At 41.7% G+C, this 13889-nt stretch overlaps 1 protein-coding gene across 2 annotated transcripts in view; it reads left to right on the top strand.

Annotated features, from left to right (window-relative positions):
• Positions 1–6637, top strand: part of tbc1d12a (TBC1 domain family, member 12a) — a 29611-nt gene extending 22974 nt beyond the window's left edge. For both annotated transcript variants that reach the window (XM_083987653.1, XM_083987652.1), the window contains exons 7-13: positions 297–380; positions 529–623; positions 1857–1928; positions 3866–3994; positions 4172–4281; positions 5401–5659; positions 6503–6637. In XM_083987653.1, the coding sequence (XP_083843779.1) occupies positions 297–380; positions 529–623; positions 1857–1928; positions 3866–3994; positions 4172–4281; positions 5401–5659; positions 6503–6574 (821 nt within the window). In that variant the 3' untranslated portion in view covers positions 6575–6637. The remainder of the gene's footprint in view (positions 1–296; positions 381–528; positions 624–1856; positions 1929–3865; positions 3995–4171; positions 4282–5400; positions 5660–6502) is intronic.
• Positions 6638–13889: the final 7252 nt, after the last annotated feature.

Raw genomic sequence — 13889 nt, 5'->3', positions numbered from 1 at the left:
CTGAATTGCAGCGCATTTTGCAGCACAGACCCCGTTCAGGGCAATGGAGAGATACGCGGATGGGCTCGTTCTTTTTGGTTTTGAACGCTTCCTCACCCATTATTATTTAAAAAATGTAAAACGCATGGGTATTTTCCGGTATTTTCTCACAAATCCTGCCCTATGATCCTTTAACTCCACGTTTAAAGAGTTTAGCAGGAGTTTCCAGTTCCTCACATTTCAAAACTACAGTACCAAACTGAGTTTATTAAATGTCAATGTTAATTTTAAACGTGTGTGTGTGTGTGTGTGTGCAGAGCTGTATGAGATCTTCCTGTGCAGAGCCAAAGAGAAGTGGAGGAGCTACAGTGAAACCAGCTCAGTCAACGACAGTGAGAGCGGTGAGGACTCTTGTTGTTATTATAAGTATTATTATTATTATTATTAATAATAATAAAGTGTTAATAAACACCATTATGAAGTACAGTTGTAAACCCGTGTGTGTCTGTGTGTGTGTGTGTGTGTGTGTGTGTGTGTGTGTGTCTGCAGACGGAGGAGCGTCTCTGGCCGACAGAGAGTCCAGTCTGGACCTGATCAAACTGGACATCTCCAGAACCTTCCCCTCACTCTTCATCTTCCAGAAGGTACAGACCCACTTCCACAGCGCTCTCTCTCTCTATCTCGTCAGAACGCAGCTGTTGCCAGGTTAAGACGTTAAAACGAGTCCTCTGACACGTCCGTGTTCCTGCCTGGTCTCATGTAAACACGACAACGAAGCCTAATACACAACAGCATCAGCAGCAGCTTTCGACATGAGGACCCTGAGGTCGGCCGACCTTCAGAACCAGTCGGTCATGATATAAACCGATCCGCGTCTCCGGTTGTGTTGTTGTTGTTGTCGGTAACGCCTGGTTCACACATTAAGATTTTCTAAATCTCAACAGATGTTTTATCAGTGAGAGACATGCAGATAAAAAACTCTTTGATAGGTACCATACTGGTTTGTTATGCTTCTTTATTGGCTACTCTCAATTTCACGTCACATTCTGCGGAGTTGGTGACTCAGGGTTGTCGTCTCCCCCCCCCACACACAAGACGACTTTTCATCGAAATGGTCAGGACGATCGTAAATATTGAATGTTTAATAATATCTACGATCATCGGCTCCAACCGTTTTCTGAGCCGATTGTCGAGAGAGTTTGACCCTCAACCTCACACCACAGGAGAATCTTGAGAGCCATAAAATTCGGCCGATTTTTGTCCGTGGTCAGAAGGAGGAAATTTGGGGCAAAACCAACCAGATGTTTTTACATATAGTCTTATATTAACATATGTCCCGCCCCTTCTGGATTCTGATTGGTCAGTGTGGGTAAAGTGACATTGACGAGCACCGCGCTGTTGTAAAAGTTGAACGTTGTTTTCAACTCGAAGCCTCTTAGCGCTGCCACAACAAAAGTCAGTGGCAAGAGCGATTCCTCCGCCGAGGCTGTAGCTGCGTTTCCATTACAGATTTCCACAAAATAAAAGCGATATTTCTGAAACTTCGAAAAAGTGCAATTGCCATTTGCGGGTGTTTCCATTGAAAGGTGTTATGCGAATGAGCCGTAATGCGTCTTGCGTTTCTACGGTGACGGCACAACGATCTGCCGTTTTTTCGAATGTAGGTGTTTCCATTACCAGTTTTTAATTTCGATATTTAGGTTTTGCGCATTTCAAGGGGTAATGGAAACGCACATGACACATGTTGAACAGATGTGTGAGGAGACAGAGGCTGCACGTTACAGCTGAGTTTAGTTTGGTCTCAGCTTCTTCTTCATCACCTTCACACCTCCTCCTCTTCCTCTCCTATATTAACCCCTTCCCTCCTCCTCCTCCAGGGCGGCCCGTACCACGACCTCCTCCACAGCGTCCTCGGAGCCTACACCTGCTACCGACCAGACATCGGATACGTAAGTCTGAGTCTGTCTGACACTGTGCTGCTGGTCTGAGGTCAGCTGTCTGTGCTGCTGAAAGCTGAACGCCATCACAGAAGCAAAGCTGAAGAAGCTGAAGAAACTGCTGAAGCAATGTTGAAAAGGCTGACACTAAAGCTGAAACATATAAAACTTGCCTTTTTAAAGGTCAAAAGTAATAGTGTAATGTTAAAAAAGGTAGAAAAATGTAGAAATCCTGAATGTTTAAGTGCAACAGTTGAATATTTTGAAGAGTTGAAATCTGCAGCTAACCTGAAAGTAAAGAAAACTGATGAACCATTGCTAATGTAGGTGTAGTTGAAGCCATAGGCGTCATTTACGCTGGGGACGCTGGGGACATGTCCCCACCACTTTTTGTCAAGAACAATTTTGTCCCCACCACAAAATTAACTTAACATTATCCTAATGAAGAATGACGAAAAAACGTTGATAAACTATGACAAAATAGGCAGCTGAAACAGTGTGCACGGCGCAGAGCTTCAGCCGGAGCCAACTCGCAACAATGTAGCTGCGATTAAAGAGTTCTCACAGCCCGGAGCGGGGGCTGCGCGCGTCCTCGCAGCCTGGCTGGTTACACAGGGAGCTGCTTCTCTCTCTCCACACCGGGAAAACATCGACCACTCTTCTGTAGCCTACTCGGTTTTCCACACACACAGGTCTGTCTCTGTATGTATGGATGTGTGTGTGTGTCTCGTGTGCAGACGCAACTGACAAATATGTATAGACGGACAAGCAACAACTTCATTACCGGTAATCATCATTTTATTTTGAAAGTTTAAATTGACCGGATTCTCTCGCCTTTTCTGTGCCCAACTTCCTGTCTGGTACGATCCGTCTATCCAGCTTGACAACGGCGCTCACGGCTCGCGTGAAAAATAGAACAGACGCCGAACTGAAGCGCGTCCTCCACGCGGGGTCGATTGTACCGGATGAGACAGCACCCGATATATGCTTAATGTTTGGGTGCAAAGTCACTGTTAACGAAATCAACATCTAATCTGTCCCTTCAAAATAAAGTTACCGTAGCCTAGTAACGTGTCTGTTTGGAGCAGCTGCTGACACTGACAGTTTCCTCATCACTAAACCTGAGCGACCATCAGATCCTTCCTCACTCACGTCGTGACGACGGGACAAAGTCTTTTGGACATATATTGTATATTCTGTGTTTTTCCTCTCTATAACCGTCTTGTTTCAGTTTTTGCCGGTTGGAAATCATCTGGTGCACCCGCTGTTTCTCTGTTTCTCACTCACTCTCAATGCGCATAGATGTTATAAAAAAATAAAAAGGAAAAAACACAGATGCGCAAATTGAAATGACCTACTGTAGTGTAATCTAACAATTCAATGACCACAGCTGATCACCAGCTTGTTATGCCCCACCTGTCACGTCTCTAAACACAACTAGGGCTTCTTTTTTTTTTTTTTTTGCTGCGGTCCGGCGGAGAATTAAAAAAAAAAAATGCTCGTGAGTCCGGCCGCATCGGGTCCAGGGTCCAGGTTTAAACACTGGTCGGACCTGGTCAGGTCTTTGCTAATTTATTTGCTCAAACTTGGACCCAGACCCGGTCCTATAGGAGACCAGAGTCTGGTTGAGAACGGTAGTCTTTGACGGTCTGGGAAACGGTGTCAGGTGCGGTGCGTCGGGGAGGGGGGGGGGGGGGGGGGGGGGGGGGGGGGTTGCGCATATGGTCATTGTCCCCACCACTTTTCAAAGTAAACTGACGCCCTTGGTTGAAGCAACAGCTGGGAATGGATTTAAACCACTGAACTTCTAAGAAGGAGGCTGAATCTGTATGAAATGGTTGAAATTAGTTGAATTGTTGAAGATTAGAATGAGAAATTGAAAAACCGGGTCAGCTGCTGTCTGTGCTGCTGATCTGATCTGAGGTCAGCTGCTGTGTGGTCTCCCTCAGGTCCAGGGGATGTCGTTCATCGCCGCGGTGCTGATCCTGAACCTGGAGGAGGCTGAGGCCTTCATCACCTTCGCCAACCTGCTCAACAAACCCTGTCAGATGGCCTTCTTCAGGGTCGACCACGAGCTGGTAACACACACACACACACACACACACACACACACACACACACACACACACACACACACACACACACACACACACACACACACACACACACACACACACACACACACACACACACATAAACACACTCACACCTGTCTCACCCCCCCCCCCCCCCCCCCCCCCCTCCCTCTGTGCCAGATGTTGAAGTACTTTGCGGCCTTCGAGGTTTTCTTTGAGGAGAATCTCCCTCGACTCTTCAGCCACTTCCAGAGCAACAGCTTGACCCCCGACCTCTACCTGATCGACTGGTGAGTCACACTCTCCTTCAATAATCAATAATCAATAAACAGCATTAATCCTAAGTATACAAACTCTATTACAATGAATCAAACACTTATTTAGTTTTTTACGATAAAAATAAAACCCTGAATAATGGACGAACATGCTGCTTTATTGAACATGAAACAAAAACAGTGACAGGAATCCTCCAAGGCCTCCGTGTGGTTAGAGTTAAAGGAAAAAGAAGAAAAACTAAACAAAGTGGTGGTAAAGAGAAAAGATCAAAACACTTTCTGTTTAAAATCAACATGAAGGAAAAATGATGAGACATGAAAACAGAGTCGGAGTCGAACTGATGCTGGTTTGATCTTTGCAGCAGAAAAAGAAACACAAATGTTTTGTTCAAATATGTAACAAGCAGGAAGTAATTGTATGGTAGTTTCCTATTTAAGTCAATAGATGGCGCTGTTGCAGTATTATTGCCCTCAGGTTTGTTAGTTTTTTCTCTTTTTTTTTTACTTTATTTAACAAAATCATGTACAAACAACATGATTTTCATCTTTTTTAACATTTCAAAGGAGCAGCAATGAATGAAGGAAATAAAAATGACAGAGAATAAAAAGCATAAAGCCACATAATCATCAAACACATAAGAGGGAAGAAGGGGGAAAAAAGGCATTTATTGTATTTTATCAATTATTTACAAAGAATGAGAAAAACAATCTTGTTTAAAATCTGACATTTACGAAGAATTAGCACTGAATTATAATAACAACACTAGAAATAAAAGCACCTGCTGTGTAGAGTCCAGTTCTGAATAATAAAAGTAGAATAAATTATGTATTAGTTATTACATTTGGTCATTTTAATCAATAAAGTTTTATCTTACTAAACACAAATAATAAAATGAATGCATTACTGTATAATCTAAAACCTGCCCTGAGAGTCTCTCTTCAATAAATCTTTAATAATTTACATTTAATAATTAATGTTTCAGTCATATGATGGATATTTAATGATGTGTTTAATGTTTAATCAGTTCAGGACACAAGGAGTTCCTAATCAATGACTGAATCACCTGTTATAGATACTAAATACACAGTAAATGTGTGTGTAATGTGTGTAATGTGTGTGTGTTGTGTGTCCAGGATCTTCACGCTGTACAGTAAGTCTCTCCCGCTGGACGTGGCGTGCCGGGTGTGGGACGTGTTCTGCCGCGACGGCGAGGAGAGTCTGTTCCGGACGGGTCTGGGCATCCTGCGTCTGTACGAGGACGTTCTGCTGCAGATGGACTTCATCCACATCGCGCAGTTCCTCACGCGTCTCCCCGACGACCTGCACTCGCACACGCTCTTCAACGCCATGGCCAACACGCACATGATCAGCAGGAACCGCCGCTGGGCCCAGGTCAGAGACAGACGGACGCTGTGATTTACAGACGTTCCCTGAATGCATCGCATGGGTAGAAAAGCTGCAGGAGGTTCTGTGATGTGTAGAGTCTGGATGTGTTAATGCTGAGTAATAATAATAACTGCAGCATCGAGTTTAACACTTAAACAAATAACAACATAAAACACACGAAAATACATTTTTATTTATTCAAACATGAAAAGTTTATAAGACAGAATTAAATTAAGACACGTTTAAGAGATGAATCACACAATAAAAAGTAAAAACACGAAGGTGGAGGATTTGTTTGTTTTGAAAACATCCACAGAAGTTAAATGTGCAGGTCACTCCACTGTTATTAGCCTGTTATTACCTGTTATAAGCATGTTATTAACCATTATAAGCTGTTATTAGCATGTTATTATCTGTTGTAAGCATGCCATTAGCCTGTTTTCAGCTGTTATAAGCTGTTATTAATGTTATAAGCATGTTATTTGCTGTTATTGGCCTGCTATTTCCATGTTATTAGCTGTTCTAAGCCTATAATCAGCTGTTATTAGCATGCTATTAACTGCAAGCTGCTATTATTAGCCTATTATCAGCTGTTATTAGTTGTTATAAGCCTGTTATTAACCGTTATCAGCTGTTATAAACATTCGATTAGTCTGTTTTCAGCAGTTATAAGCATGTTATTTATGTTATCAGCTGTAATTAGATGTTATTAGCCTGTTATTAACATGTTATTAGCGCGTTAGCAGTAATTAGCTGTTATTAGCCTGTTATTTGCCTTTTATTAACATGTTATTAGCCTGTAATTAGCCTGTTGACCTGAGAGCGTGTGTCCGTCTTGTTTCCTCTCAGGTGTTTTCTGCTCTGATGAAGGACGGGAACAAAGAGTCGGACAGGAACGCCAGCCCCGCCCTCAGGAGCTAACGCTAGCAAATGCTAGCCGACGCCATTTCCTTTCTCCAGACGCTCCTCGCCGTGACAGGTGCCCCTCCCCCTCTCCCCCCCACCCCTCCACCCCCCCACCCACCCACCTGTCAGCGCCGATGCAAACGCTAACTCTCCCTCCGAGGGACGAACGGAGCTCTGAAGCGAACACGAGGCGGGCGAGGTGACGGCGGGAGCTAAAGACGTTAGCACGTAGCAGCAGCGGCTTCACCGTCGCCCTCAGAAAGGCACCTGCTAGTCGGTCGGTCAGTCGGTCGCTCCACCGCCTCACCTGACGGACGGACGGCGAGCAGCAGTGTCACTAATTATTAAAAAAAAGAAAGAAAAGCAGACTGTCTGACGATGTGTTGCTCCCCCTGCTGGCTGGGAGGACGAACTCCACCACCACTAACTAACACCGAGTGTTACGCTCCTCTGTGTGTAACTCTCACAAGACTCCACTTCTTCTAACGTTTCGGTGCTAATCGTTTTCTAAAAGGCTTCAAAGAGAAAAGAAGAGAAACAAAACGACAAGAAAAGAAAAGAAAAGAAAAGAAAAGAAACTTCCTCTGTGGATTAACTATTATTAATTATTGATTATTAACGTAGGTCCTCGTGGTTTTTTGATCTCACACACTATATGATTCATTTGCTGCGTTTTTTTAATTTTTTATTTTTTTTATAGCTTTAAACCGGAAAAACTACGGTGGCTGACGAGGTCAAAAAGAAACAGGCAGGAAAATATAAAATAAATTAAAAAAGAGAAACGAGCTGCAAATTAAAAATCGGATGCAGCGGAGGAGATTTGAGTTTTGAGTTTTGAGTTTTTCCCGCCTCGTCAGCCACCGTAGAAAAACGACAGAAACCTGCAGTCGCATGGCTGAAGCTGATACATTTGGGTTTTTAGATGATTGATTGATTGATTAATTAATTAATTAATTAATTAACCTTGTAGCTCTTTTTTTGTAGTTTTTGTTTTGTTTTTTGTACAAATTTAATCTGTTGAACATCGAAAAAAAAAAAAAAATAGAAACAAAAACACAGAACAAACTGAAACGTCTCATCATCAAACTGAACTTTGTGACGCACGTTTGTTCTCGAGTCTTTTCTACTTTGAAAACTCAAACTGTGAGGGAGGCAGGAGGTCGCCGTCGTCGTCATGGCGTCGTCATGGCGACGTAACGACGCGACAGGAAGTGAGGGTGTCGATGAATCACAGTGTTTCAGCCTCAGCACTTTACCTCTGCAGCAGCAGCAGCGAGTTTGTTAACGGGCCGTCGATCGATCCATCAATCGATCGACTCCTTATCGCTAATTAGAGCTGATTATTAGATAATTAATTAACCCTTTAGGCTCCGCGGGTCGGCTGATCCCGGAGCAGCTTTCGCCTTGAGCTTTGACTCGCTTTTTTTTGTTTTTGTTCTGAGAATGAAGCCGTTTTTTTTTTTGTTTTAGTCGTCGTAGCAGATTCTGCTCTCGCTCGCTGCTTCGTCTGTGGAAACGTCAGTATTTTTCATTTCTCCCCCTCATCCACCTGTTGTTGTTGTTGTTTATTTAATCAGCTGATGAACCTCTTGGTCACGTCCTGTTCACCTGCTTAATAATGACGTCATCAATACTAATCGATATCGATACGCCGACGGACAGGAAGTGAAGCGACAAACAGACAAACGTGTTTCCAGTTTCTTCAATGTGAAGATTTGCTGTTGGACTTTATACCAGTTAATGATAATTAACTATTAAATTATTGATTCATCTGCTCTAAAAAAAAAAAAAAAATCAATTCAAGTTGATTCAAGTTTCTCTACTTTCAGATGTTTCACTGATTAAATCATTATTAATAATAATAATAATCATAAGAATTTGCAGATTAATCAATAATAGAAACTAGAAATAAAAGGTTTTTGCAGCAGGTGAAGGACGACGCCCCCTACAGATGCAGACCAGCATCATCACTTCCATTACTCTGTTTAACACTCCTTTGATCTACACACACACACACATACATACATACATACACACACACACACTATCCAGTCCATCCCTACCTCACACACACACACGCGCACGCACACACACACACACACACACACACACACACACACACACACACACACACACACACACACACACACACACACACACAAACACAAACAGCTGCTCTGTAACTTCCTGTTTGAGCCGTCGGTCGTTAAAGTCAGAAACTCTCTGCATCACGTCAGTGTTAGAGATAAAAACCAAACTCCAGAAACTCACTACACACACACAAACACACACACCTACACCTACACACACATATACACACTTACATCTGTCCTCAAGCTGGACAGGAAGTGTGTGTGTGTGTGTGTTTTCAAAATAAAAGAACTTGACCAAAGTGTTGAGGAAGCACTTGACTGGAAGCTCCAACGTCTTCTCATTAACTACAAACTAAAGCAGCTTCCTGATTGGATGATGATGATGATGATGATGATGATGATGTCACTGGAGGGGGCGGGGCCACACTCTCCTCCTGTTTGACCAATCAGAAGCATTTATGTAACGATGCGGATGAGCACTTTGTCGAGGCACACACTAATTACACTCGTTAACCAGCGGACGGTAATGAAGGATCAAAGAGCTCGTTATTGATTAACGATCAGTTTCACATGACCACACGCTGCTCTTCTTCACTCATCTGCAAACTTTATTTAGAAAAAAAAGACTTTATTTTCAACACATCTGTGAGTTCAATGTGAATTATTACAAAACGTTTCCTGTTTTATTTTTTTTTTTTATGAAGGTAACGTGATTCTTTGAAAACAACAACGTCCATTTTTCCAAAAACGCAAAGACAATTTTCATCTTTTTTATAAAGTATTTCACAGTTTTAAAGGAATTTAATAATCAATAAGTAAAGTAAGATTTTTTTTTATTATTATAAAAAAAAAAAAAAGTTTGTTTAGTTGAAACTTTTCTTTATTAAAATGATTTATATTTACAGGAAGTTTCAGATTTCTTCTGCAGATTTTTACAGTTTAGTTTCAGTATAAACATGAATAATATTTACAGTGTTTACAGTATCGATCTGGATGTTTGTTGTTGTGGTTTCTGTTTTATTCTATGATCAGATCAATCATTTTACAAAAACTAAATGATAAATTAAATATTAAAGGGATAGTTGAATTTTGGGTGAACTATCCCTTTAAAGACAAAAAACAACATGTTAGATTGTGAGGTGTTGAACGGACTCACAGATGTGATGAAGAAGTTTTTTTTTTATCCACACTCCTCAGTTTGTGCAATAATCAGGAAACGATGATTCAGTGTAATTACCCAGAATCCTCAGCGGGCTGGTTTAAAATGTTCCACTCCAGATTATTGATTATTGATCTTTAAACGAACTTGATGAGATTAATGTGACGGTTTATTTTTCCTCCTGTTTGCTCCACAAACTCATTTTATTTAAGTTTTTATCCTGTCGTGTTTTATACTTTCATTTAGCTTTGTTCGTTTTATGTGTCGTGTCTTTTCTTTTGTTCGTTAAGTTTTTCTTTTCCTGTCAGATTTCAAATGTACAATTTTTTTATAATGCCTTACAGGTGATGTAAATAAACTGTAAAAATGTTATTTCTTTTCATATAATGGCCACTAGTTAAATGTGTAAATAAATATCTCAGCAAACTGAGTCTGGTCTCGTTCTGTGAAGTTTAAAAGTCTCAAAACTTTAAAAGATGAATTTAAGGGCCAGGTGGATTGTTTATGAAGTTAACGAGCTCTGGCCTGAGAATCAGAGGTTACCATGGCAACTTGAGGTGGTTGCCAATGACGATAGGGGCCCCCCAGGCTGAGGCAGACAGAAACGTTGAGAAAAAGAGCGATTTTCTGCCTCTGCACCGGTCTCGCAAAAGGCTTACTGTGACAAAAACGGTAACTCCTATCAGAACAAAACACAGATCAACGGCGCTGTAAGGACTTCCTGAAAAATTTGGTACGATTTGGGTGTTTCTACAGTAAATATTTTGGAGACACTTGCGAGTTTAAAACATCAGTCTGTTCTGCTTCTCTCAGAAAATCTTTGTATTGGAGTCAATGAGGAGCAGAGACAGACGTGGCCGCACTTAGAGGCTGACAATTCAGATTGTGTAAGTCTCTCTGATATTCGGAGCACATGGTGAGAAACAGAACAAGTTTGTCTACAAATTTGGAAAAAATCATATGTGTAGAGTGTAAATTGTGGCCGGGCCGAGTGTGGAAAGAGAAAAATTCAGGAATTTTTCTGGGCTTTCTGCCACTCTAACCGATGATGTCACGCACTCTGACACGAACATTCCGTCCAATACACACCCATTATAATCTCATAATTTCTCCAAAAATGATCATGGTCATTGATCAGGGATTGATCAAAAACTATATGACCTATCAAAACGTGGAGTAATACGACAATACACAAGACTTGTGTCTACTGTTTAAAGTTTAAATGGTGTCTCTAGGTGAAAGTATGCCTGAGCAGTAGACGTTTGCTTTGCCCGGTGCGATGGCCCGTGGCCCTAATTAAATAAGTAATAAACTTCACACAAAAAAATTGATATATCAATATTAGGCAAAACATTTCTGATAATAACACTGTCCTACATTAAATGAACCTTATAGGAACTTTAATAGTGTCAGATTTATGAAGTGAATCAGGTTTATGGGATGTTAAACTCTCAGCTCAGGTCCAGAGTGGTGTAGAGAGGCGGTCGTGCAGAGTTCAGACACTAGGTGGCGTCTGATGACCAGGTTTAACCCGACAGCTTTGAGTGAACCTGATCATCAGGAGAGGTTTTTATTATCATTGATAATAATTATTTATTTTTACAGTTTTAACAACAGTATGCAATAAAGTATCTACATTTAAATCAAACACCTGCACATGTACATATAGAGAATAGAATAGAGAATACTTTATTCATCCCTAGGAGGGAAATTCAAATTAGTCCAGTAGCTCACACAACAATGGCACAAAAAAGAAAGAAATATGAACATGAAAAACATTTTAAGAAGTGTTATGTAACACAATTGCAGCAGGAACAAATGACCTCTTAAATCTTTCAGTTCTGCAGGTCGGGGAGATGAGCCTTTTATATGGATCAATGACTGAGTTTTCAGTTTCTATTGATTGATACCTGACATTATTCTTTTAGATGAATAATTATAATTCTGATCTTCTTTTTTTTTTATTAAGTTTTATTTTTATCTACAATCCACAGCAACGAATCCCAAAGCATTGCGGGAGTTGTAGTTGAACATGTTTAAAATGTGGAGGTGACAAAATGTTTCTGCAGAGTGAAGCACGACATTCTTATTTTAGAAGACCAACAGAAAACTTTAAACTATGAACTAATTATTATTAGTTGTATTATTATTATTATACATTTAATTGCATTTTATTATTTTCTTAATATCTGACAACTAATTATTCTTATTAACTGTTGTGTCTGTGATCGGGTTGTGAAGACACAGTCACCTGAGTCGGGGAACTCAGGTATTTCCGAGGCCTGCGGTTGGTTGGCCTGGGGGGGGTCGGGGGGGTTGGGGCTGCAGTGTGGTGGGGGGGTATGAGGGGTGGGTGAAGGGGTGGGGTGGTGGTGGTGGTATATGAAGGGAGGGGGGTGGTATATGTGGGGCCTCCTGCAGCATCTGTATGAATGAGGAGCGGAGGTATGGAGTGGAGGTATGTGGCGGCAGTCTGGGGGCTTTCCTGTGGAGGTGGGGGGGCTGGAGGGGCAGAAGGAGCTCGCTGCCCCGGGGGCCTCTGGGATACCACAGCAGGAGGTGGGGGGGGGGGGGGGGGGGGAGACGAGGTCAGGGAGGAGAATGAGGAGGAGGAGGAGGAGGAGGAGGAAGGACGAGTGTTGGAGCAGCAGCAGAAACAGCAGCTGCAGCAAAACAAGTGGATGTTGGATTAAATAAAGAATCAATAATTAATCAAAGATCAATCAGCTGCAGTTTTAAAGATGTTTTTACTTTTAAAGTTCAGTTTTAAATCTTTGAGAAAATGGTTCATGTATTGAATGTGTTGATTTTAAATGAAATCCTGTAGTTTTGCTCCAGTTTGATATTTATCAGTGTTGGGATTCGATTTATTTAACAACATAAAATATTAACACACAAACTCATCCAGTGTTTTCTTCATTTTTTCCACTTTTCTCTCATTCTTTCAGCAGCTTTTTCATCCCCATCCCCATCTCTTCTCTTCTCTTCTCTTCTCTTCTCTTCTCTTCTCTTCTCTTCTCTTCTCTTCTCTTCGCTCCTCTCCTCTTCTCAAACTTCTTCTCTTCTCTTCTCTTCTCTTCTCTTCTCTTCTCTTCTCTTCTCTTCTCTTCTCTTCTTAAACCGCTGCTTCTTTAAACTGATCAGTTTTGGATCAATAACGTCTCAGACTTCTGGTAAAGGAGCAGATAATGAAAGTTATAGTACATACAGTATATAAACATATATTAATTAACATACAGTAAAGAACATTTCATCCTCCTGCATCTGAAAGTGAAATTCAAACCTGTGATGTATGTATGTATGAGGTTTAAAGGTAAAGGTACTTTATTTGTCACATATACAGCTAGTACAGTGAAATTCTTTCTCTGCATTTAACCCATCCCTGAGGAGCAGTGGGCAGCCACGGTGCGGCGCCCGGGGACCAACTCCAGATTATGAGCCAGTGCCTTTGGTCAGGGGCGCCGACTATGTGACATCACAGGTGGTCGTGGCCACAGGTGTGTGTGTCGTTTGATTGATTGATTGATTGATTGATTCTCCACAGAAAAGTTTCAGATTTTTCCATCAGCAGAGCAGGAACAGGGAGAGAGGGAGGGGGTTTATAGTTTATTATTCGGATTATTCGGACCCCCATTAGTTGCAGCAAAGCTACAGCTGTTCTCCAGCAAAATCAATTATACAGTAAAAAAAATACAAAAACAGAAACATTATAAAAATTAAAAACAAAGAAAACAAAAAGCAAGTGAGCAATACGCCTCACCTAACTAAACAAAACAAAACAGAAACAGAGTGAGCGTTTCCACTTCGGGGGGGGGGGGGGGGGGGGGTCGTTGGACTGTGGGTCAACACAGAGTTTCCTCCGAGTCGCCTCCATCACTCATCTCTCCTCTTTCATCTCGTCCTTCGCTCTCTCTCTTCCTCCTCTCATCACCTCCGTCTGTTTGGCTTCAGTCCACCTCGACCTCATGGGAGACGAGGGTCCTGACACCGTTACCACGACGACCGCTGCGTTTGACTGACAGGTATAGAAATCAATCAGGACGTCACCTGTCTGTCGGCCCGGACGAAGAACCTGAAA

The sequence above is a fragment of the Trachurus trachurus genome (assembly GCF_905171665.1).
Source record: "Trachurus trachurus genome assembly, chromosome: 15".
Lineage (NCBI taxonomy): Eukaryota > Metazoa > Chordata > Actinopteri > Carangiformes > Carangidae > Trachurus > Trachurus trachurus.
Note: the sequence above shows the minus strand (reverse complement) of the source record. Positions and strands in the feature narration are given on the sequence as shown.